This window comes from Podarcis pityusensis (genome assembly GCF_964106645.2).
Source record: "Podarcis pityusensis genome assembly, chromosome: 12".
Taxonomy (NCBI): Eukaryota; Metazoa; Chordata; class Lepidosauria; order Squamata; family Lacertidae; genus Podarcis; species Podarcis pityusensis.
Window position 1 is genome coordinate 34333624 of NC_138037.1, and position 26213 is coordinate 34359836.

Consider the following 26213-nt stretch of genomic DNA (forward strand, 5'->3'; position numbering starts at 1 on the left):
TCCAGGCGGTGCTGGAATGGAAAACACCCAAAACAAGGAAGGATGTGCAGAGGTTCCTAGGATTTGGGAACTTCTATCGTAAGTTCATCCGAAACTTTGCCCACCTGACGGCGCCCATTACGGACTGTCTCAGCAGTAAGAAGAAGTTCGTTTGGACTGAGGAGGCGGAGCGAGCATTTGAGGAACTAAAAAGGGCCTTCGCCTCGGAACAACAACTCCTGCATGTGGATTTACAAAAACCGATGAGAGTGGAAACTGACGCATCAGACAGAGCGATTGGGGCGGTGCTTCTGCAGCCAGGGAAGGAGGAGTCAGAGTGGAGACCGTGTGCCTTTTTTTCGCGAAAGCTGAACAAATCCGAGAGGAACTACACGGTGTATGACCGAGAACTACTAGCCATTCATGAGGCGTTCCGGAGATGGAGGCACCTGCTAATTGGCGCACAACATAAGGTGCAAGTGTGCACTGACCACAAGAACCTAGAGTATTGGAGGACGGCACGAGTGCTCAACCAACGGCAAGTGAGATGGGCCCAGGAGTTCTCCAAATTTAACTTTGAGATTTGTTACGTGCCAGGCCCAGAGAACATTAGGGCGGACGCTCTCTCACACAAACCTGAATATTTGGAGGGGGAGGGAGCACCCGAAGAGAGACATGTCATTCCAGAGGACCGCTGGGTGTGTGGGGCGGCATTGGTGGGACAAAGAGAACTGGTAGAGGAAACAGAGAATGATGAATACGCCCAGAATAAGCTCAGAGGTCTTAGGGGTGAGGGAGAGGAACCAGGGGGTTTCGAGGAAAGAAATGGAGCTTTGTATTACAAAGGGGCACTGTATATCCCTGAAGGAGACTTAAGGGGGAGGGTACTCAAGCAGTTGCACGACAGCCCCACGGCGGGGCATTTTGGACAACACAAAACCATGTGGTTGGTCACCAGGGAATTTTGGTGGCCTAAGGTGAGGGAAGATGTACGTGAGTATGTAAGAGGGTGCGAGCAATGCCAGTGAGCCAAAGGGGAAAGGCGGGCGCCGGCGGGGCTATTAGAACCCTTACCAACCCCAGAACGACCTTGGGAGGCAGTGTCGATAGATTTTATGACTGATCTGCCGAAGTCCAAAGGGAAAACAGCCATCATGGTGGTGGTAGACCTACTAACAAAGATGTGCCACTTTGTAGCCTGCTCGCATGCAGTCACGGCGGAAGAGACAGCGAAGTTATTTGTAGAACACATTTTTAGGTTGCACGGAGTGCCATTGAGGGTGGTCTCAGACCGAGGAAAACAATTTACTTCCAGGTTCTGGAGGAAGCTCATGAGCTTACTGCAGGTGGAGGTCAACTTTTCGACTGCCCGGCACCCTGAAACCAACGGGCAGGCGGAAAGAGCAAACGGTGTCCTCCAGCAATACCTGAGGTGTTATGTCAATGACAGAGAGAATGACTGGGTAGAAAAGTTGGCGCTGGCGGAATTTGCCTACAACAATGCCGAGAATGTGTCCACAGGGATGAGCCCCTTCTTGGCTAATTATGGGTGTCATCCCAGGGCTTTCCCAGGGGGAGAAGGGGAGAGATGGAGCGTCCCGGCAGCCGAGCATTTTGTAGAAGAAATGGAAGCAATCCATCGTCAGCTCCAACTCAACTTAGAAAGGGCGAAGGAAGAATACAAGAGGCAGGCAGACAAGAACCGAAGGGAAGGTGAAACCATAAGGGTGGGAGATAGGGTGTGGCTGTCAACCCAAGGGTTGCCGTTCAAAGGAGGTTGTAAGAAATTAAGACCCAGGAGATTGGGTCCCTTTGAGGTCATTCAACAGGTCAACCCAGTGGCTTTCAGGCTCCGGTTGCCCAACCACATGAAACTGCACCCAGTATTTCACAGGTCGTTACTGTCACCGTACGAGGGGGGACGAGAAGGGATGGCCACTCGGGGACCAGTCATAGAAGAAAGAGAATGCAGCAGCCATGTGGCAGAAATCCTCGACGCCAGGTGGAAGGGGGATCAGGTGGAGTATTTGGTAGCGTGGGAAGGAGAACCGGAGTCAGAAAACACTTGGGTAATGGCCGAAGATATCAATGACGAGGTATTGATAGAAACGTTCCATCAAAGGTTCCCAAGGAAACCTCAGCCTGTGGAGAGGTTCCGGAGGGAATACTTTGGGACCACCGATGAGGAGGAGGAGTTGGAAGGATTCCCGGACTCGGAAGGGGAAGGGGAGATGGACTCTGAGGAGGAGGAGTACTTCGAGACCAGGAACCGCAACAGGTGGAGAGAAGTGTTCGAGACATCGGAAGATGAAGGAAGTTCATTCCGGGGTTTTGCCTCCTCACCGCCCGTAGAGGAGGGGGCGAGAGGGGGTGAAGGGGGCCCTGGAGGGGAGGTGGATGTCAGGGAACTGCCATCGGAAGGAAGGGAGGTGAAAGGGCTCACACAGGTTGGGAGAGACTCAGCAGCTGAAGAGGGAACCAGTAGGGGGAGAGGAGCTGAGCTGAGGGAAAGTGAGCTGGAGGGATGGCTCAGAGACACTTCCAGCGAAAACAGTGGGGAGGTTTCAGGACCTCCTGTAGGGACACCCACTCCTCGCCGGAAACTGTCACGCAGAGAGTCCAGAAGACGTGTTTCCGTTAAGGAGCTTTTATGTTGGAAGCGATTCCGAAAGCAACCACTGTCGGAATCTGCTAGTGACTAGAGGAGCCATGTCTGAGGGGCTCCGTCACAGACAGAGGTTTGTGGACTTGAACAAACTCTGAGGGGATACGATTTTACGCACAAGCAGCTCATCATCCCATCACATAAGGTTAACACGATTTTTGCCATATGCAATTTTTGCTATATGCATTACCCTTGGAGCCAAACCCCTGTGTAAGATGCAGCCCAGCTATGTTGTTGTCATCATGATTATATCTTGCAACTAGTATTGCATGATTGCATCTTAGTCACCTAAGATTATATTTAAAGTCTTCACTATGATGATAACCTTGATGTCTCAGAAGCCCTGGGCAAACATGATTGATAGACCCTGGTGGAAATACAAGATGGGCAATGTTGTTCATGTGTTTGCTGAGCTAGCTCTCTCCATTCTCTGTAGGTACAAGGTCTTTCCATTCCTCTCCTTTTATGGTAAGAAGTAAACTACATTGACCTAGGAAAAGTTGCAAATCATGCGCTGCCCTGAAGTGTAAACTTCAATGACCTCCTAAGAGCAGCCAGATTCTTTTATTTTGCTAGTTAAACCTTCCCTACAGTGTATGTATTGTATACATTTCCTTGAAGACAATTAAGATTTTTTTCTTTTTCTGAGCAAAGGGGAATGATCATGTCCTGCAAGGACAATTCTGTACAAGAACAAAATCTAGCATGATGCAATCATGCTGAAACTAATTAGGGCTGGATATAGTCAGTGGCCAGATGAGAGCCCAGCCATAGCAAAACCTGAATTTTGTGAAGTAAGAAGGGTGCAATATACATGCAGCACAGATAATAAGTATAAACACGAAAGAAGATAGGGTATGTTACTCAGCTCAATTTCTGGGGCAAATCTGCCTGCACGGTTAAAGTCATAATGCCACAAACTGTGGAGTGGAATGGAAGCAAACTTTGATCAAGGAAACTGTGGGTCATTGTTTAAGCCAGGCGTGGCCAACCTCGGCCCTCCAGCTGTTTTGGGACTACAACTCCCATCATCCCTAGCTAACATGACCAGTGGTCAGGGATGATGGGAACTGTAGTCCCCAAACAGCTGGAGTGCCAAGTTGGGCCATGCCTGGCAAGCAGTCCTGAATATCTGCTTTAAGGGTTGGCATGCCTCAGTCTGCCTGGACCCCCTGCTGGAGCATGAGAACAGAAGGCTTGGCAAGGCTTTAGTCCAGCTGAAATCAGGTTCCAGGGTAAAGATAAGAGGCTGGTTAGCAGCTCTGAGTGACCGTCATGAGACTCCTTATAAGCAGTGCTATTCTTCTAGAAAAAGAAGTGCCAGAACTCACCATGAACACTTCCCTTCTTCTCTTAGAATGGCAATGGTGCCCATCTGAGAGGGGCCAGAACTGAATTCTGGTGAGTTCCAGCTGGAAAAAAAGCCCTGTTTGTACGGCTTGGGAATATGTCACTCCCAAAAAATCTTTAAATAAAAGTAAAATAAAATGTCTTTTACAGGAGTATTGTCTTATTTGACATTTACCAACAAGAGAAGTGAATTTCAATGAGAAAAGGTGGGGAGTGAACAGGGATCAAAAGGAGATTGCACTCAGCGCCTCAATCCTTGTTCTTTCTTCTTTCTTGATTTTTAAAAAGCTCTAAGGTTGCTGATTCGCTTTTTTGCTTTCTCTTGGAGAAAAGAAGGGTTTTCATGCATTAAACCTGTCCCTGTTTGTGGTCATTTCTCTCTGAATCAGCAGCTGAAATGGAAAAATTTTGAGCAGATTGAGCTTTTATAGCTTTTGTTTAATTCTCCACACACACACATACATATACCATAAGCATAATAGCAGCAAATAGAAATCAACAGCATATTATACATAGGTGAATATGGCAGAAGGGAGAAATATAAGAAACAGTATCTATTTCTCCCTTCTGCCATATTCTTGTATATATGCTCCAGTTTCCTTAAATGTTTTGTAAATGACTGGCGGAGCTATTCTAGGCGCAATTTTGGAATGATGGTAGAAGCTATATTTGGTGGAATTCCCCTCTAGAAATGAGTATATAAAATATGATGGTGATAAAGTATAGGAGCACTTTCAGGATGTGGACTTGATGACAAGTTTACGGGAGCAGCAATAAAACAATAAACCAGCAAGCAGCCACATGAGAAAAATGCAGAGCATATGTGCTACTTTAGAAGGTTGGCTGTGAAGCCATAGGCCACTAAGGAAGGTTCCATCAGCTGCTGCTACCTTGAGTTGTTTTTTTTTTAATAAAAAGCAATAACCCGAGTTGTCAGTGCACAACCACATTGTTGAGTGAATCAGACTAATGCAAGTGCATAACTGGGAAGCTGCCCTTGGCCCCAGTAATTGAGCTCCTGCTATGTTGGCATTAATACTTGTGGCTAGAAACTGGAGCGGCTGCTAACATACCTTGGCACTTCTCATGCTGTGAACTTAAATATTAGCAAATGTCTCGACTAATTGTTTCATTTTTCTAAAATAACAACACGACTGTAATTGTTTGCAAAATGTTCGTGGAAATTTACAACTGAAGTCCACTTTTCACTAACAAACATCACCCAGTTGCTGTCCACCAGATCCACAGACCTTCAGTTGGGCAGGTTGTTGCATGCCACCCCAATCCCTGAGTGCTGTGAGATTCTAGAGGTCAAAACACTTATGCAGGGTTCATGTTTCCTTCGGAAATGAGGCAAGGCAGAAACTGTGGTGTCTTTAGGATATGTGGTTTATTGACACATATATACAACCTGAGCCCACAATGGAGGGGCTTCCAGCATTACACTCCAGGAAAGTCCTGTTTCTCCCATGGCTGGGTACTGTATTCCCTGAGGAGGAGTTCCATTAATTAGTTCACTTTTCCACTTGTGAGTGCCTAATGCAAGATGGCATCAAGATCACCAAGACTGAAGAAATTGGCTGCGTGGTCAACCCATATGTACACCCTCTGGGGCTGGGAAGGTTGCCCCCATGCCCTGATCAGCTAAGTAAAACTTACACTCCTGTATCCAGTCGAGTGTGTGTGTGTGCGCGCGTGCGTGTGTGCATAAAATGGTCTTTGACATTGGTCAGATGGCCCCCAATTGGATGAGGATTGTGGATTTCAGCACCTATGTGTGTCTGTATGCCAATTACTGGTTTAGTGGAATCCATGACTCTGATGCTTAGTATAAGGGTGAGGCAAGCTAGTTTTGTTATTTTCTGTTCTGTAGTCAAATTCCTAAACATATCTTTCCGCTGTTAGCCTTTTTCCTGGGTTTGTATGCTTATGTTTATGTTTATAACCTCCTTGAGAAAGTATTGTGTTTATACTGGCCTGGCATCTTAGAGTCATCTTGGTGCCTCTGAATCTGGTAGCTGGGTGCCACAGCCTGTGAAAGTTCTAGCTAGCTCCCTAAGTTCATTGACACTGAAATATCACGCCATGTTTGTTGATTTAAAAGATGCAGTGCATTTGTTCTCTGGGCCAAAGTATACTGTAATAACACAATGGTTTTATAATATGGTACACAGGATTTAGAGTTCAAAATGTGCCTCAGGATTTCCTGTGTGTGAAATGTCAGGCTGCTAACTCCACCTCTGCAAGATTTCGCTTTTGTTTACTCTGAGGAGCAAACAGAACCCTTGCTAAGGAGCCATCCCAAAAAGGTAAGACTGGGGGGGGGCGGTTACCAGAAAGTCAGAACTATCAATAGTAAATACTGACAGGTGGGATGAATTGCGGGGGTGTTGGATAACTCTTTAAAAACTTTGTGTTATTGTTGCAGCACTTACTCTTTCATGTTTCAAAAGTAGATTTATTCATCTTCCAGTTTTAAAGATACACATTCCATATTCTGTCAAGGACTCCATGCCCTCCCTGTTTCTAGCGCAGGGGTTGTGGCCAGAATCTAAACTTTATATTCTACACAGAATATATACTTCAGACAGTGTGGTTTCTAACTTTCCCCGTGTTGAACAGTAGATTTCCTGGTGAGATATTATAAGTTTCTTTTGAAACTCTTCTCTGGTTCAGCACTGTGGGGCGGGAGAAGGAGTTGCTATTCAAGAAATATAAGCTGAAAGCACCCTCAGCTTACATCAGATCATGAACTATTTGCTAACTCAGATGTAACACCCCCCCCCCAAAATAGTTGACCCTCTAAAACTTGCCTTTCTGCATACTTCTAAACCTTTCAAACTTTCTGACTTCCCATTTAAAGAAGACTTTTTCTGATGCTTTCATTCTCTTTCTTTGGAGTGGAGGATCAGGAGGGGAAGGTTGGAGGGCATTGATGTCGTTTTATTTGCTTGTTTGCTGCATTTATATCCAATTTTTCATCCAAGGAGCTCTAGGTTAGTGCTGCCATATTTTGAAGAACAAAAAAAGAGGACTCTATGAAGGCCATTCGAAGCAAATAAATGCAATTTGTCTCAAATTTTACCCCTGCAAAAATAGAACGTGTCCTGGAAAAAGTGGACACATGGCCAGGGGCATCTTACCCATAGAGGCTAGTTGCGTAAGGTGGCAGGGCGCCAAGTTCTGGAGGGCGCCAGAGAAGAAACTGGACGTGGCTCCCCCCGGCATCAGCTCGCCACCCTCGCCCACCTTTGCCATGCCACGCCAAAGCAGCGCTGTGCCCAGAGCCTCCATCTGCCGTGGCCACCACGGCACGAAGCGGCCAGCTGAGCTGGGGGGGGTGCCGTGTCCAGCCTCCGCCTCTTCCCCACCGGAGGAGCTGCCCTCCAGCCGCTGCCCGCCTCCTCCAGCCCCGCCAGCAGCGCTGTCCTCCCTAAAAAAAACTCTGGGGAATGGGGGGGGGTGCCGGAGGGAGCTTTGTACCAGGGCGCCGGATATCCTTAAGATGGCCCTGCACATGGCGACCCTAGTTCTGCTCCTTCCCATTTTATCCTACAGCATCCCTGTGAGGTAGATTAGGTTGTAGTGTCGTTACCAAAAATACAGAGGGCATATACTTAAGGCTGCTATGGAGTAGGAATTAGGATTGTCCCTTCTCCTGCTCTCCCAACCTATCTGTGTTTATGAAATGGTGGTATGAAGCTCCTATGTTTGTAAGTTGTGGGTACAGAGGTTCTTTCCCTGCAATTAGGAGTCACTTGCAATTTCATTGCAAAACTCCTTCTTTAGAGGATTTTGAGCAGAGGTTGGACGGTCATCTGTCACAGATGATTTAATTTAGATTCCTGTACTGCAGAATTGATGCTCTTGAATTATGGTGATGGAGGAGACTCTTGAGAGTCCCATGGACTGCAAGAAGATCCAACCTATCCATTCTTAAGGAAATCAGCCCTGAGTGCTCGCTGGAAGGACAAATCATGAAGCTGAGGCTCCAATACTTTGGCCACCTCATGAGAAGAGAAGTTTCCCTGGAAAAGACCCTGATGTTGGGAAAGATGGAGGGCACAAGGAGAAGGGGACGACAGAGGACAAGATGGTTGGACAGTGTTCTCGAAGCTACCAGCATGAGTTTGACCAAACTGTGGGAGGCAGTGGAAGACAGGAGTGCCTGGCGTGCTCTGGTCCATGGGGTCACAAAGAGTTGGACACAACTAAACGACTAAACAGCAACAACAACTGCAGACTAGATGACCCTGGATGTACCTTCTAACTCCACAATGTTATGATTCTATATAACTAGGCTCTGCTCTGACCCTCACATATAGACATATAAGGACCCATCAAATCTCATGAATAAGGCTCACTAAATATGGACTGGTTTTCCCTTCCTACTATTAACACTCTGGTTTATTGTTGGAAGGAAGAGAATATGTGTCATATATACATAGCCCTTTCAGTGAACACGTATAGATGTAAGAATTCTAAGTGACTGCACATACAATCTGGATTAATTAATGCTGAGCTCAAAAGGATCATCTCGTGAATGTGGATGAAGGAATAGGAAAGTTGAAACCATTTTTATTTTTATTTTTTTGGCTTTTTAAATAATAATATAATTCAAGCTTCATCCTGTGCTTTTCATAATGTTCTTTTCCTTGGCATGGGGAAAGTGTTGCCATTTAATTTCTGTACATCAGGATGCTGTTCAAGGTGAGAAGCAGGAAACGAAGATGATTCTACCCATTTGTGAAAGCCCTGGATGTTTTGTCTTTGGTAAAATGGGAATGCCATGGTGACAGTGCAGTAAAACAGCATTATGTGGGGCTTTTGTGTGTTGGATGCTTTAATAACATCATCCAAAGAGAAGGCAGTTAGGGTTAACTGAACATTTATAGGAACTTGGCAAGACTGCTTTTGGAAGCCTACATTGTCCTGAAGGCTGCCTTAATCTTTTAAATTTATGATAGCCTGACTGTTTTAATTTTTTTTTCTTTCATCAGTTAAGCTCTGCTGATGTCCATCAATTTTGGGTTTGACACAGGTTCAAAGAATGTATGGCTATAGTTATACCTCTCACCTATTGTAGCAGAGAAGATGGAGAAACTCGCGCTGAACCAAATGTGACTAATGCCAGGACAGAAAGCATTTGGTGTCGAAGACTTCCTATTTTAGTAAACAAACAAAACACTGTTACCATGCAGAAGTACATTGCTTGTGTTGTTTGCTCTAGGAAAAAGGAAAGCGGTTGAGTTATACTCCTAAATTTCTAGTCAGTCATGAGTTAGAAAGATCTATGAACAATTAATACAGTACAGTAGTACCTCGGGTTAAGAACTTAATTTGTTCTGGAGGTCCATTCTTAACCTGAGGTACCACTTTAGCTAATGGGGCCTCCTGCTGCCGCCACCGCGTGATTTCTGTTCTCATCCTGAAGCAAAGTTCTTAACCCGAGGTACTATTTCTGGGTTAGTGGAAGATGCCTTGACCTTGCAGGACCAAATAAGCAACACCGATCCCATTAGCCTTCCATGCTCTAGAAAAGCAGGTGGGGGTGTTGGCTGTCCCTTCCTGAAGGTGTGTGAGGTGCTTTCTGACAGCAGAACACTAGAGGACATGGGGCACCTTCACGCAGCCATATCCAATGGCGCAGCTCCGCCCACTTCAGGTCTGACAGGGAGTCTAACACAGCCAGCCAGATCTTGTGGACTCAGGAATATATGTAATACAAATCACCCGACTACAGAGAGAGGTTGGGTTCATTTTTTGTTTGACTGCTTACACATCACTCTGCTTCCAACATCGCTAAAATAATGGCTTCCATAAAAATTGTGTATCCTTATTTATATGCACAGATTCAATTTTAGAAATATTGCTACAATTTAAATTGAAATACCATGCATCTGCCATAATGGCCTGCACCCCTGCTTCTAGGCGCTGTTGATGGGTAGTTTCAAAGACCCCCTAAGCAGATCTTCAAACAGAGGGCTGTCCTCTGAAAGGAAGAATACATTGACACCTGAACCTCAGCCTTTAGCATTCTCTTGTTTCTGTGGTCAGAATTTTTAAATCAGTCCAATAATATGTATCATTTGACATTCTTTATAGGCCAAGTAACAAGCTACTCTTTAAAAAATAGAAATAGCTGTGGCTCTTGCATCTACTCTTTGCTACATACATATTGTATTGCCTGTTTCCATATTCAGATAACTGAGATCACAGAGACAGTAAGTTTGTGACCCGCAAACCAGCATTCAGATCCAACTGAAGAAAGACTGACATTTCCTTACCTGTGTTTTTGTTAAACATTGTGCAATGAGACAGTGCCCTTGAGCCTTCTTGCTGGTGACTTCTGTCAGCTGGCAATTGGGACAGAGTTGTTTCTGATAAGGAAAGGAGAAGCAAGCAGCCTGCAGCTGCTGAGGCTCTGGCCAATGGCTAAGGTCACGCTGGCCTCAGCCTTGCTGTAGTGTTTTGCTTATTTATTTATTCAGTCATCTGTTCAAGATTTTTACATCCCACCTTTCCTGCGATCTGGAGCTCAAGGCAGCTAAGAACTAATAAAACTGCACAAAATAAGTCATCATTTAATTTAAATTGCAGTCATAGCAGCAACCATTTTTGTTTTAATATATTTTTCTTAAAGATTTCTTAGTTTACAAAAATGCGTGCATTGTCTCTCTTTTTCCAAGTAGCGTTTTCTACAGATCAGTTTCATTTGTTGTGAGACATTAGTGTTACATACGGTGTTAGGTTAGGAAGAAAAGAGGGGGGAAGAGGGGGAGGGGGGATGCTGAGTGGGGTGGAGTTGGGTGGCGATGCCTCTATTCTTCTACTTAGTGTATGTGTGGGGTTTTGTTTCAGCGTCACTTGTGTGGGTTCTCTTACTATTCACTTGGTGTATTTCCTTGGTAGTGAGAGAGGTTGGGGGCGGCCTAGGGTGTGGGTGGTTGTTTTTGATTGGCTGTGGTGAACTTTGTTTTCGTGTGTGAGTGGGATGTGTGTTTGTGTTTGGATCAGGTTAGCTAGATTGAGTCGTATGCTGTTGGGGGATTCTTGTTGTTGTCTTGTTGGACTGTGTATGTGATAAAGAAGAACCATACCGGAGTGAAGGCTTCTTCTATTTGTCCCTGTGTCAGTTTCAGTTTATTGGTGAGTTTTTTCTAATAAGGCTGTTTCCCATACTATTTGATACCATTGGTCCATGCATTCTCCTGACAAGTCTCTCCAGTGTCTGGTTATGATGCTTCTGGCTGTGGAGAGTAGGTGTGTTATGAGCTCTTCATGATGTGAGTAGGCATTATTATCTTGGAAGATGTTTAGTAGGGCCAGTTCTGGGGTGATTTCTAATACTTGCTTAGTTCTTTTGCATTTTTCTTGTATGATTGATGTCCAGAAGAGTTGGATTTGGGGACATTCCCACCACATGTGGAGGTATGTACCTGTGGAGGTGCATCCTTTCCAGCATTTTGGTGAGGTTTCTGGGCATATAGCAGCAACAATTCAATGCCAAATAGTATCCGTAAAGTCACACCTGGAAATAGTTTACCCCCTTACACAAGTGCTTGGCCAGCATAAATCTCTACAATGTGTACGACCTGGGGGGGATACCTCCTCCCCTCCATCTCCCTCGGCGCAGGCAAATATTGTCCCCAGCAAACAGGTGAGATTTCAAAGTGTAACATTTAATAAAGCCCATTTCAATTTAACTAGTGTAATGCGATAAAAATACAACAAATACAGCAGAATAATTTGCTAATCGAGTAGGGAAATAAAAACACCAATATCGTATCTTACCCTCTTCTCCTCCCTCCCTCAGTGGCAGCAGTAATATCAAGTTAAAAACTGCAAGATATTGCAACCAAACCACACCGTTTCCGCAACTGCTTACAGTCTAGTGTTCTTGCTGGAAAGGAGGAGATAAACCCTCCCAGGGGCCCTGATAGCAGAAGTTGGATTGTGCTTCTCACTTCTGGGTTTTTGTGTCTCCCTCCCCCCAACCCCCCGCCCCAAGTAATATCTGCACAAGAAGCAGCAAAGTAACTGATTTTGATATGAGAGGCATTCCCTTCACAGCATGCCAAGTGTCTTCTCAAGCTAGAGCTAGGCCCAAGGTAATTTTGCTCTGCTTTTTAAAGAAGCTGCTGGCTGTACCAAAGCCATCAAAGTACACTACAATTATGTATTTTATTTTATTTTTTGGACGAAAATTCTAAAATGATGCAAATCATACCGTGAGCTATGCAGAAAGAGGAAGTGAATGCTGTCATCCTCAAAGAAAAACGGTGATGGTCAGAGTTGGAAGAGCTAAGGTCAAGCTTCACTTACGTAGCAACAACTAAGGTTGCTTGGAATGGTGTTATGGGCAAGGGTGTGTTGTCATTTCCTCATCAGAGTAGCAGCCCAAAGAGCGCAGGGCTCTAAACTGCCTTTACAATTGAAAATAAGAATTCCCGGAATGGACCTTGCAAGGATGTATGCATTATGTCTATATTTATGGTACATGCATGTTCTACGGCAGTGTAGTCTGGCTTTCCATTTTGGTTGGTGCTGTATATAAATCGGATCATAAGCTGTACTTAAGAACGACATTCCTGAGCTGTTTTCTACATTTAAGCTGGTTCTTGAGATATTTACAACCATATATGACAACTGATAGGGGCATTTTAAAGTTGCCTGAGCTACAAGGAAGCCACTTGCCTGGGAGAAGCTCCCATGCTGCCATCATAACATGTAAATCAGGGGTTATCCGCCTTTTTGGACCCTTGTGCATGACTCAAATTTTGAGAGAGCGCTGGAGAAACCCATCAGAAAATAGGTTGCCAAAGGTGCCAGTGAAAGCCTCTGTGGGCGACCCCTGATGTAAATTATCCAATTACAATGATCAGTGGGGCCTGATATCCCAGGTCCCAAATACCTAATTGGCACTCAGGCAATTGATCAGATCGATCCCCATTCATGTGGTTTGGCCATTGAAATACTACACAAGCTAGGATGCCGCTGCTTGCAGAAGAGCAACTTCTAGTCAACAGGAGCCATGTTTAAAGGATCTTCCAGTACAGGTTCAGGACTTAACTACATAGAAAACTGTGTTTTGTAGCTGTCCCGCTCATCTGGAGGGCACCAGATTGGCGAAGCCTGTGATGGGTGGGATAAATCCGGACCAACGTTTGAGTTGAGCTGGACAAAAATAGAAAGTCTCTGCAGCGCCCAAGTTAATTATTGTTGACTTTACAGGCAGTCTCAAAATACCAGGAGGAGGGTCAGTTGCTCCTATATACGTCAAGTATTTTACATGGCATTTTCATTTTAAAAGTCGTTTCGGAGCTCGCCACTGAACTGAGCCCAACAGACCCAGACAGAGGCATATATCTGCTTCCGGACTGGTTTTCTTTTTTCATCCTTTTTTCCTAGCTTTAGGGTTGCTAAGGGGAATTCTGCAGGTCACGCAACCTTCCTCGAGGCGAAAGAGCCGTCTGGGCGTGCCTCCTTTATAGTTGCAAAGGGGCGTTCACGCGGCGCAGCTCGCAGGCGAAGCTTGCATCCCCAGGCGAAGGCATTCCGGTCCGGAGCGCCTGGGCTTGCCGCGCGCCAGCGGCGTCTCAGGTCCCCATCGGGTCCCAGGTGAGTTGCTGCAGGATTGCAATGTTGGGGGGGGGGGAGGTTGAGGGGAGGGATAGCGGTCACACTTGGAAGGCTTCTCTCATTGCATCCGACGGCAGACTCCTTCAGCCGACCAGAAAGTTTTTGGACCGCAGTTTCTGCCTTTCTGATCTTAGGAGTCTACTCTGAAGTAAGTCCCACTCAGTGGCACTTAACCCCCAGGGAAGTGCCTATAGGACTGGTGGAGCCTAGAGATTTCGGGCTGCTTGGCAAGTGCAAGCCTGCGCGTGTCTACTCTGAAGTAAGTTGCTGTGAGATCAGTAGGGCTTACTCGCGGGTAAGGGGTTTTACAGGGCTGCCGCCTTAAGAATGTTTCGGTTTTTAAGCCAGATTTTAGCAACGCGTTGTAAAGAATAAAGTAATGAGGCTTTACTTGTAAGAGAGACATCCTCACACGTCCAAGCGGTTGTCCGTGCGCGCCCGCGCGATTTAAGTTAAGAATGTGTGTGACGAGGCCCCCCCCCCTCTGCCTTTGGGGCAGAAGCCCCACCTCAGCAATGCACCCAGGATGGATTGACACATGTCTGCACAACCTGCTGCCTTTGGATTCTTTCAGCAGTGGTGGAAGAGCGAGGCAATGGCATTTGCCTCCAAACTATCTCTCCAGCTTCACCTCCCCTTTCCCGAGGTCCTTACTTTGGGTCAGGGTAATCAAAGGATAATCCCAGTTATCTCCCAGGGATACCCCCAACCCGATGTCCTTTAATATACAATAGCCCATTATCCTGAGGGGAAACAGAATTTGGTTATCCATGAAATTCTACTCAATATTGATCCAGACCAGAACTCCGACTTATAGTTAGCAGAGTAAAAACTTTGCAGGTTTCCCCCCAAAAATAGACCCGAGGCAATTGTATTTCATCCAGCAAAGCTTTACTGCTACTGAAGGCAAATGAACATAATGGTCACAAATCCAATATACATTCCGGATTGTCACTGTCTGTAAGAAATCCAGTTGCAGCAGACTTAACTTAAACTTACAATAACTTATAATAAGTCTAAACCGTAACACTAAACTTATTCTTGTAGCCTCTAACAATCCAAAGTCACTTCCTGCCCTAATCCATTTGGGTTTGGAGAATCTCCGTTGTATTCTAGAACAGTAGCTTTATTAGTAAATAAACAGAAAAGTGTGTGTGTGTGTATGTTGTGTCACCTTAAAAGATGAAACAATTTCATCTGGTAGAAATAGATTCAAGGCTAGTGTGTGGTGCGATAAATTTTAGTCTTTAAGGTGCCACATAGCACCTTTTCTGCCGCTGATACGTGTTCATCAAGGGAATATCCTTTCTGTATAAATTATACTGTGAATAAATCCAAAGAATGAGTACTCTTGAAAATTTCTACTTGTTCAGATATATTACGCAGCAATAACAGGATTCTAAATGTCAAACTGAATCGGTAAATGGTAGAATGATTTTACACAATAGAGAACTGCAAACAGGAAAAAGACAGAATTCCTTTATAGTTAGTTAGTATATTTATATACTGCTTCAAACACTCAGCTGTTTCCCAAACCTATTTACAATAATAAAATACAAAAGACACTTTGAAACAAATCAAACAGTGCAAATACAAGATACTGTACTAAAAAAGATTCGGCCAAGAAAAAGCTATCTTAAAACATATTTTCATGTATGTGAATCTGTTTATCTTGGATGCCTGCACTTACACAGGTGCCTCCCAACTTCTTAACTTTTTCCAATAATGTGTTAAAAGCTTTTGCATTTGTTTGCAATTGCTTATTAAAGGGAGTATGCTGAGAACAATTGTTTCCTGCACAACACATTGACCCCCAACCCATCTCCCACTAGTCCCTATTGTCCATGGTCAAATTTCTGGCCTTATTCTTGAACAAATTGCTCATCCAAAGTGGTGGCCTTTCCAACTCTAGGCATTCTTGGATGACACTGATAAGTGTCTTGCCTGGGTTTGACAGTGTAGCTGCTTTGATGGCCCTGGTGGACTTCATTTACTTCAAGAAGGACAGGGGAAATATAATTCCCTTCATTCTCCAGAAACATTTGATACCATGAACCCATGATACTGTGTACCAGATTTGAGGACAGGAATTTAATGCAAACTCACTTGTGAGTCTCCTCCTATCTGTCGGATCATTCCAGAAGGCGGTGCTGGATTGAGAACCTTTGCTTTAATCCGTGTCATTTGTGCAATAGGGCATCACAGGACAGTGGGCGTAGCATGGTTTGCCAGCACCTGGGGCAAGGCAAGTATTGCTCCCCCTAACCTGGGACTGTTAACACTGAGTCCCTCCCACCAGTCCAGTACTGAACCCCTTACCATTCAGGCACATGTTTCATATCCCCAGTAAGTGTGTTTGGGATCCCAGCCTTTGACACGGAAAGGTGTGCATGTGGCAACTATTAGGTGTTTGGGACGCAGGCTTTCTGTTGAGTTTCAACCAGGGCACACACAGATCTGCCCTTGATTCTGTGTGAATAAGCCCTCTGTCCCCCATCTTTCCTAGCCCTATTGAAACCACCGTTTAGGCCACACTCAAGACAAACCCCCAGTTAGGAACCCTCTGCAAGAGAGCACATTGGCCAAGATTTTCTCTGTAAGAAAATTAAATTGAAATTTACTGCCCTCCTGGAGGGGGGAAGGGAACGTTCTGGGTCTCAGGTAGGTTGTAATCCTCGCCAAGATGAGATTGCACGTCTCATTTGGCAGCACCAGATTAAGGCTCCCCTCCCAAAGGGGTTGTTATTATTACTGTTGTTGCTGCTGCTGCTGCTGTTGTTATTGCAGGTGGTCTATTAGACCATTAATCAATTTCTATAGTACTGTATTTTTTACATGATGATTGTTGTTGTTGTTGTTTAGTCATTTAGTCGTGTCCAACTCTTTGTGACCCCATGGACCAGAGCACGCCAGGCATGGTGATTAGTGATCCACAAATCACTTAGGTCAAAATAACAGAAGTGTCCCGATTTGCCTTTTACACCTAGACGTATTATTGCAGAAACTCACTCTTTCTCAAAGAACTGAGTCCCAAATACTGTGCTTAGGATTGAGATATGTTCTGACACTCTTACTTGGAAGTAAGTGCCACAGAAAGAGATCCAAGTGGAGCTGTTCAGGACATAATGCTGTGTAAGTGGGGGTCTGCTCTCTTTCTCATGGGCTGATTCTTCTTTTCTTTTTGGAATCGTGAGGAAATTCATTTCAGTTAGATGACCTCCTCCAGCCCCCTTCCTTCTTGGGGGAGGTCTGCAAATATTATCCCTCTTTGCTGTCAATTGGAGTGTGTACAGATGTGAGATCTCGAGGCCCGCTACAAAGTGGCTGCTCCGTCCTTGCCTCCTTGCTCTCCCTTCCCCTCCGAGGCTCTGGCTTGTACTCCTCCTTCTCTCCATCCTCACTTTGTTCTCCTCCCCTTTCTTTCTCTTTAAATAGATTTCAAGGCAAGGCCTGCCCAGGAGCAGCTGTTGAGCTCTCCAGAGGGAAAGCAAGCACTCACTTTCCCATCAATAGCCTCCAATTTGTTTTCAGGTCTGATTCTATGTGCTAGTTCAGAACTACAAAGGCAATCTTAAAGTCTTTAAAAACAAATAAACAACCAAATGAATTGGTGCTAATAAAGGTAATAGTGCAAACTTGTCTGTTCAGCACAAATATGTGGAGAGTATATTGTTGTGTTTTTATAGGCTTTTTCCTTGCCTAATAGCTGTTGTCGAAATTGTGATGTAGTTATAGTATTATGAGTTGCGGGGGAAGTTGAGACCTTTTTAACCCCTGGAACCAGCAAGTGTTAAAATACCAGCCAGCCTTGCTTCCTGATGAGGTGATCGCCTTTGTGATGGTCCATTATTAAGAGAACACAGGATTAAGGGGCTAGGTGTGAGATGGCAAATGAAGGGGGGGCCCTACCTAGACAAACAGAGTTTGAAGAAGAGTTTTGGGACTGCGATGTGAACCAGAGAAAAAGCAACAAGCTGGAGACAGAGTCGGAACACAGTGTTTGAATTTTGGTGGAATCCAAGGCTGTGGCTATGGGAGAAACAAGACCCTTTTGGGATGCTAATGCTCCACTGTAGGCTCAGGTTGTAGATAAGAGTAAATAAACCATATATCATAATGACACCACAGTCTCCACTGTGCCTCATTTCTAAAAGGAAACACAAACCCTGGGTAAGCACCTAGAAGCCCTCCAATCCCACGCCACTCAGAGATTGGGGTGGTGTGCAATAATATGGTCTAAAGAAAGAACCAGAATCAGAAGAAGCTTTATTTGCATCAGCCACTAGCCATAGCAATAAAATAAAATACAATGTACTGAAGACAGAGGTAAAAACTTAACTATACAACATACATTCTGGAGGTTTAACATCCATAACCAAACAATAGATCTTATTCTAATTGCCCCTGCTGAAAAGTTTGCATTTTTTGCTGTCACCTGAATAACTTAATCTGCTAGAAGAAAGGACACAGTAGCAATGGCTGAGCCAGGGGCGTATGAAGGGGTGTGTGGTGGGGACGGTCCACCCCGGGTGCCGTCCTAGAGGGGGGTGACAAAAACCCTCCTGGGTGGATCGCTGCGATTGGCCCCTTGCCAGGAGGATTGCACCACCTCGCCACGATCGGCTCCCTGCTGGGAGGATTGTGCTGTCTCACCACGATTGGATCGCGCCGCCATGCCAATTGCCCTGTGGGCAGATCGCCACGCCGCTCCAGGTGCAGGAGCGGCTAGCTCTGCCACTGGGTTGAGCAACCTGGCCTGAACAGTAGCAGAGGCGTATAAACCTCACTCCTCGAATCTTTATAAAGAGTGCAAGCTAGAAGCACATGATCCATTGATTCAATACTGCCATATCCACAGGGACGTAAGCGCTTTTCCAGCAGAAATTTTTGAAATCAACCCTTGAGTACAGCTGAATTCAGTATATTTAATCTTGCATAAGTGAAAGCGGGTCTGTATTTTGGAATTGTTAAATTTTGCAAATAGGGTGCCAACGTATCAAAATGGCTAGGTGGAAAAGAATCATACAAAATTTCCTTATCGTGACCAAATTATTCTGTTTCTCAGTATCATATAGGTGCTGTCTAATTAAATTATTTGCTGTACTGAAGCCCAGTGTTAATAACAGTTGCGGTGTTAAACCAGAAAAATAAAGTTTTTGGTTGACAATTTTAGTCCAAGTGCTCTCATGACAATCCTGCGATATTAAGGGTAGTAGACTAGTGGGGTTTAAATTTAGCCGAAGCCAATAATTAAATGTCCTACACCAAATCTGTAATTCAACAGAGGGGAGGTTAGCCTCTAAGCACAATGAACACAGGATGGAACAGGAAAAAATTGCCTTAGGAATTTAGACTGAACAGCTTCTGTAGATCCAAGGTGAGCACCTGTCCAGATCTGAGCCCCATATAATAACTGTACTAGGGGTTTAGCTTTAAACACTTCAAGTGCTGATGGTATGTGATTGCCACCTTTTGTATGGAAAAAGCGTGTCAGAATTTTGGCACTCTGAGACACCATTTCCTTTGCATATTTCTGATGTGCTCCCCGATTTGAATAAGCAGATATTTCCACAAATAAACCATGAAAATTACATCTCGGTGTTTAATAAGGATCAGAATCATTATATTATACAGTATTGATCCTGTCCAGAGGGTGTTAATGATACAAATATGTAAAAAGAATGAAATAAGGAAAAATGAAGGTGATCTAAATAAAATGTATGAACGTCAGTTTTAAAAATGAGTATATTATATCAGTGTGCTCTTTTTACACAGATTTGGGGTGAACACCATTTACTTCTCTACCATAGAACGGGACCATAGAACAAAACCATGAGAAATTACACAGTGAATCAAGTGTCCAAAACTGGTAAGTTGTAATATATTTCGTTACTCCTTAATATTTGGATCCCTTTGTTTAGGAATGGTTATAAAAATAGGGCAAGGTGTTGCGAATTTGGATAGCCATGAAATTGCATTCAACAGCTATAACTACTTTGTTGTTTCCCCCTCCAAATATTTATTTCTGAGTCCCATTTTTAAAAAAAAAATATTAAGTGGCTAATAGTAATTACAACAAAATTTGGTTTTTATTTACCCCTTGTGCCAATTTTTCACAATATTGTGGAAGTACATGTGTTTTAACTTTGCCATAATACTTGTGTAGATTTCCAGTCTGCATCTAATAACTTAAAATGGACAATTTTGAAGCTATTGTTCTACTTTCCCACCTACCCAGTGATCTGAGCTTCTCTTCATAATGTGACTCATATGTGACTTGTTGGGTGTGACAATTTCAAAAGACCTGTTCCTGCAATGACCTTTCTTCCAAATAATAAAATACTTTTTGTTGAGAAAATAATGCATTTGGGGGTTGGGGGTGGAAGTCTACTGAAATCTTCTTGAGATATTATTGGTGAAGGCCTGTGAACTCATTAGCAAATTAAAACATTATTTTTAAAATGTTTAGTGGGGAAAAAACATATGTTTTAAATCACCTCATTGGCACATGATGTGTACTGCAAGGGGAGCATTCCTTATTTCATTTGTTTTACACATATTAGTAAGGTGTCTCTATAAAAATCTAACGTGTTTTCAGACTTGTTGGTAAATGGGAACATTTTCACAGTGCAACAATTAATCTTCATTAATGTACAACAGAAAGAATTGCCTGCATTTTCAGGCACAATGCAGATCAATTATTGCATCAGTAATAGAAACAATTGCTTTGATTTTAAATTTAATAGCTATAGTATTTCTTTTACTCATTGAGCATTTCAGGGACTTGCTTCTAAAATTTGCAATCCTATTGCAAGTCCAATCTCTACATTCACTGAAAAGCAGGTCTCACTAATTTCTACGGGTCCTGCTTCCAAGTAAGTATATTTAGAATTTCAGCCTGAGTCAGTAGTATGGAGTTAAATAGGTTTATATAGTTTGTAGATGTGTTTAGGGTATGGGGCTGGCACCTGCCAAACGTAAGCGTGTTCCTGGAGAATTGAATAAAGTTTCAAGCGAATTCTTTGGATTCCAACCCAACTATTTCTATGAAATCCAACTGACTTTCCCATCAACAGAACCTCCAGCCTATGACAACCCTTCTTTCCATTTGGATGAAGAACCTACACCAAATGGCCATTTAAAGAAGAAGAAAAAGTAGGTTTTTCCTTATGTACTTTGATGCCTTTCATTTTCCACAAATGACCACAGCTAACTTGCTTTTCTGTTCAAAACTTTTCAGAAAGAAAAATGAGAAGAAAGGGAAGGCAGTTGGCTTTTTCGAGCTGGTCAGTATGCTTCTTTGCCTTTGTCATTTTCTTTGGTTGGCTCAGATGTGTACCTTCCTCACATCTACAAATGTGGTGACATCAGGAGCATCACTCAGAGACATGTACCCCTTCCCCATTTCCTCCATAGCACAAACAACATAACCCACAGGAACCTGGTGGCCTCCAGATGTTGTTGGACTCCCTTCATCCTTGGCCATTGGTCATTCTGGCTGGGACTGATGGGACTCCTAACAATACCTGGAGGGCCAGGTATGGAAAGCTCTGTTTCAGGGGAAGAGTGATGAGGAAATATATGAGCCCAAGCCCTGCTCTTGATCCTACAATACAAAATATGAGGAAGACAACTAGCCATGTCTCTTTTTCTTCAAAATGAGATTTGGAATACCTAGTGCCGGCATCCCCAAACTCGGCCCTCCAGCTGTTTTGGGACTACAATTCCCATCATCCCTGACCACTGGTCCTGTTAGCTAGGGATGATGGGAGTTGTAGTCCCAAAGCAGCTGGAGGGCCAAGTTTGGATATGCCTGACCTAGTGTGAGGAACTAGTCAACTAAAAGAGAAAGGTGGGCTGTCGATCAACTCCCAGTTGCTAAGAGATGGAGAGAGCAATGGGAACAAAGAAACCATGAGAGAGAAGGTTAAAATGATGACTGAAAATTCTCAGCTGGAGAGAGGCCTTTCTGACGTAAGGTCCAGACCCTCCCAAGTGTCCCTGTTTCCCAGGGACAGTCCAGGATTTACAGAAGCCATCTTGGTTTCTGATTTGATCCAAGAATGTCCTGCTTTTCCTTAGGACGTCCCTATTTTCATCAGAGTAATGTTGGTGGGTATGGAATTATGTGACCCCCCCCCCCCATGTCAGGGAGCTAGATAATTATATAACCTTTAGAAGACATCTGAAGGCAGCCCTGTATAGGGAAGTTTTTAAATGTTTAATGTTTTATTATGTTTTTGTATATGTTGGAAGCTGCCCAGATGGAGGGAATAATAATAATAATAATAATAATAATAATAATAATAATAAATAAAAAATTACAATAGAATGTCCCTATTTTCATCAGAGAAATGTTGGAGGGTACAAAGGTCTGTTCTGCATAAGCGGACGAAGAGCACCAGTAGGGTAGGAAGAACAGAAAGAAAGCCCAGCAGCCGACTAAGTATGATGTGTGTGTACATACATACGGGCATATACACAGAGACACACATATATACACACATTCTGCCATAATTTCACCTGATTCCTCCTGTTTTTTCTTTCTCAATTTAGTTTCATTTTGCAGATGGGCTAGATATTACTTTAATGATAGTGGGGTTAATCGCAGCTGCTGCAGCTGGAACTGGACAGCCACTTTTAATCATCGTCTTCGGCGAAATGACAAACAGCTTTGTGTCGACCAGTCTCAATAATGTTACAGGTAAAAATCACTAAGTTTGCCCCATCTGTGCTTTTTTCGGATTATTGAGTTTCTTTTTTATTATTATTAATATATTTTTAATTTGCTTTTCTGTTTTATCATATCATCATCAATGCATTCTGTGTTACAGTCATACACAGGATAATGAGAAAGAAAAATAACATAAATATAAGACATAAACACACACACACAGTGCTTTTTTCTGGGGGGGGGGGACACAGGGGTACACATACCCCTAAATGTTTTGTGAATCTAAGTTTGGTCTCATTGTGGGGCAATATTTCAATATGAGCAGGAAAATGAGAGTACCCCTAGACATTGTTTTAGGGGGAAAAGCAGTGTGTGTGTGTGAGAGAGAGAGAGAGAATATATGAATATTATGGGCTTCTTGAGTTTCTAGATATGGCGACTGAGAATATTATTGGAGAACACAGAGCTTTAAAATGCTAGAGATCAGTATTCACCTCCCCCCCCCCATTTACATTCATAATCTTGATGAACTGTAATCAAGCAAAGGCTACTCCAAGCACTCAGTATAAAATAAAATAAATGAACCTTTGCTGAAGTGGTTAAATCTTGACAGCATGAATGAGAAACTTGTAGCCCTCTGGATATTCTTGAACTACAAACCCCATCACCTCTGATCATTGATCACACTGGCTGGGGCTGATGGGAGTTGAAGTCCAAGAACTTCTGAAGGGCCAGAGATTCCCCATTGCTGCTTAACAGGAAGTTTAGCTTGGGAGAAGCAAATGGCTACTGTTTGGCAGTCATGGCAACTGGATCCGGCCTACAAATCAGGGTCCACTTGGGCATCAGTTTCAACAGTGTGGACAATGTGGCTTGAAAATGGATCTCATGTGTTTGGGTAATTGCGTGTTTCATACTTAGATGTCTACATACTAAAAGAATGCATTAGCAGAGATGTAAGGATATATAGGATGGGGGGGGGGAGGGATGAAAAAGCCACATGTGTCAAACAGGTTCCAAATAAAGGTAAAGGGACCCCTGACCATTAGGTCCAGTCGTGGCCAACTCTGGGGTTGCGGCACTCATCTCCCTTTATTGGCCAAGGGAGCCAGCGTACAGCTTCCGGGTCATGCGGCCAGCATGACAAAGCCACTTCTGGCAAACCAGCGCACGCAAAAACCTATTTATCTACTTGCACTTTGACATGCTTTTGAACTGCTAGGTTGGCAGGAGCAGGGACCGAGCAATGGGAGCTCACCCCGTCGCGGGGATTCGAACCGCCAACCTTCTGATTGGCAAGCCCCAGGCTCAGTGGTTTAACCCACAGCTCCACCTGCATCCCAGGTTCCAAATGCTATGTGCTTAAAAAACAACAACTCTCAATTTTATTTTTCCTTTTTTTCATGAGCGACTTTCCCATGGAGGGGTTGTGGGTTTAGTATTACTTAGTGGCTGTGTGACAGTCATATGCTTCTGTTAAATCCAGTTACGTTAAGTTGGGAAACATTAAATGGAACTAACGTGCCATGCTTGGTCCTTCATGGACTGAATGCATGTTTTATTGACACTGACATATTTTTTAAAATGCCTAGGAAAGTTGCCTACATCATGAAGAGATCAGGTCTGAAGGTTAGAAACCGGCTAGCTGCTTAATGCCTGCAACTCTTAATCTTTCTTTACTTGAGACTTTTCGTTGTTAAGTCAAGTAATAATTAACAGTGCCGTGCAATGCCATGTAAAAATGCTAAGATGGCATTGCCAGAAAATCTTGCAGCACCTCTTCTGATAATTATAACTACTGCCTTCTCTTTTGCAGAAGCTGCACTAGCTAATATCTCAGGATGTCCACCTTCAGATATAGAAAACGAAATGGCTGTGTAAGGACCTATCCAATTATTATTTTTTAACTGAGCTATGGCTGACTTTAAAAACATAAGAAGACTAAAGACCCAACAGATGCTGGTTGCGAAGTCACATCCCTCTTCCCACAGTTGTTCCCCAGTGACAGCTATTCAGATGATGTTGAATTAAATTTGTATACCACCCTATACCCACAGGTATCAGGGTGGTTCACAACATAAACTTGATTTCAGTGGGTCTATTCCAAAGAATATGACCAGCATTGGATATAACCCCCCCAATTACCTTGAAAAAGTATATTAAAACATTAGTTAAGAATTTTCTTCTAATAATGAGAGTGACATGAAGGATATATGGGTCTTTCTTCCAAAGAGTACTCTTCAAATGATTGAACATAGGTACTATGAAACATGTGCCTCTGATTTATGAGGTAATGTATAGTCATCATGGCTGGTAGCCAATTACAGATTTACCCTCCATGGACTTTCATCTTGCTCTCAAGCACATTGTGTTCCTTTATTTAACAGAATTCATATACGGCTTGATTGTTTTATTTTATAAAAACCTTTTTTTAAAAAAAAATCTAGCTAAAAACTAGGTAGTTCTACATAAAATAAGTTAAAATGGGTATTTAAAAGCAGTCAGAAGATTATTAAAATCAACTGTTGCTAAAAAGAGATAATACAGTGGAATCTTGGTTCTTGAACTTAATCTGTTACGGCAGGGGTCAGCAAACTTTTTCAGCAGGGGGCCGGTCCACTGTCCCTCAGACCTTGTGGGGGCCGGACTATATTTTGAAAAAATAAATAAATGAACGAATTCCTATGCCCCACAAATAACCCAGAGATGCATTTTAAATAAAAGGACACATTCTACTCATGTAAAAACACACTGATTTCAGGACCATCCACGGGCCGGATTTAGAAGGTGATTGGGCCGGTTCTGTCCCCTTGGCCTTAGTTTGCCTACCCGTGTGTTACAGAAATCCAATCAACTCCTGAAACTGTTTGAAAACCAAGGCGCGGCTTCTGATTGGCTGCTGGAGCTTCCTGCAGTCAAGCAGAAGCCACATCGGACATTTGGCTTCCCAAAAATGTTCAAGAACCGGAATACTTACTTCCGAGTTTGTGGCATTCGGGAGCCGATTTATTCGCCAACTAAGCTGTGCGAGGACCAAGGTTCCACTGTACACATATAGCTTCCACATGTCTGGGTAGGCTTGCATAAGCAGAAATGTTTCAAGGAGGAACTGAAAAGCGTACAGTGAAGGCACCTGCTTAATGTCAGCAGGAAGGGAGTTACAAAATGTAGGTGCTGCCACACTAACGGATCAGTTTCGTTTTGCACTTGCACTTCCTAACTGTGTGTGCAGCCTCAGTTCCCCAATATAACAGTTGTAGCACAGAAGACACTCTTCACCTTTCTAAGCTTTGCGAACTGCCTCTTCGGCTGAATGGTGGCATAGAAATAATGTCCCCTAACCTAGTACCCTCCAGAGATTTTGGGCTCTAAATTGCATCGTATCTATTAGCCAGGATGACCTGTGCTGTTGAGAGTTCTTGTCCCAAACACTTGGAGGACGTGATGTGGGAAACGTTGGATTGCAATACCCCACTGACCTGTCGTTTCTTCAACAGACATGCTTACTACTTTGTTGGTATTGGATTTGGAGTCTTGCTCTGCAGCATGATTCAGGTGTGGACCTTTGTGACCAGTTCCGCAAGACAAACAGCAAGGATACGCGAGAAGTTCTTTTTTGCTGTACTCCACCAAGAGATGGCCTGGTTTGATACCAACCAGATTGGAACACTGAACACGAGATTAACAGAGTAAGATGTTTCTGTTTTATGTTCTAATCTGGGGGAAAGGTCAGTGCCATGTCACAAAAACTGATTCCAGCTTTGTGCCAGGTGTAAATCCCTACATGGCTAGTTCCTAAATGCGTTTGCATATGCATTCCTTCTTCATAACCAAATGGATGGGAAGGTACATAGGCTGCCATACTGAGAAAAGTTTGTATTTAATGGCAGTGATTTCAACACC

The 26213-nt window shown here is 43.7% G+C and overlaps 1 protein-coding gene across 5 annotated transcripts in view; it reads left to right on the forward strand.

Annotated features, from left to right (window-relative positions):
* The first annotated feature begins 6218 nt into the window (after positions 1-6218).
* The window catches only part of ABCB5 (ATP binding cassette subfamily B member 5), a 49957-nt gene continuing 29962 nt past the window's right edge, over positions 6219-26213 (forward strand). Inside the window, exons 1-7 of one of the 5 annotated variants that reach the window (XM_080974583.1) lie at positions 6219-6303; positions 19412-19505; positions 20713-20791; positions 20877-20922; positions 22193-22340; positions 24127-24187; positions 25808-25999. In XM_080974583.1, the coding sequence (XP_080830709.1) occupies positions 19469-19505; positions 20713-20791; positions 20877-20922; positions 22193-22340; positions 24127-24187; positions 25808-25999 (563 nt within the window). In that variant the 5' untranslated portion in view covers positions 6219-6303; positions 19412-19468. Of the gene's footprint in view, positions 6304-13530; positions 13616-13777; positions 13896-19411; positions 19506-20712; positions 20808-20876; positions 20923-22192; positions 22341-23069; positions 23209-24126; positions 24188-25807; positions 26000-26213 lie in introns of those variants that run through there. The other 4 variants (XM_080974582.1, XM_080974584.1, XM_080974585.1 and 1 more) reach the window with 4 other exon arrangements.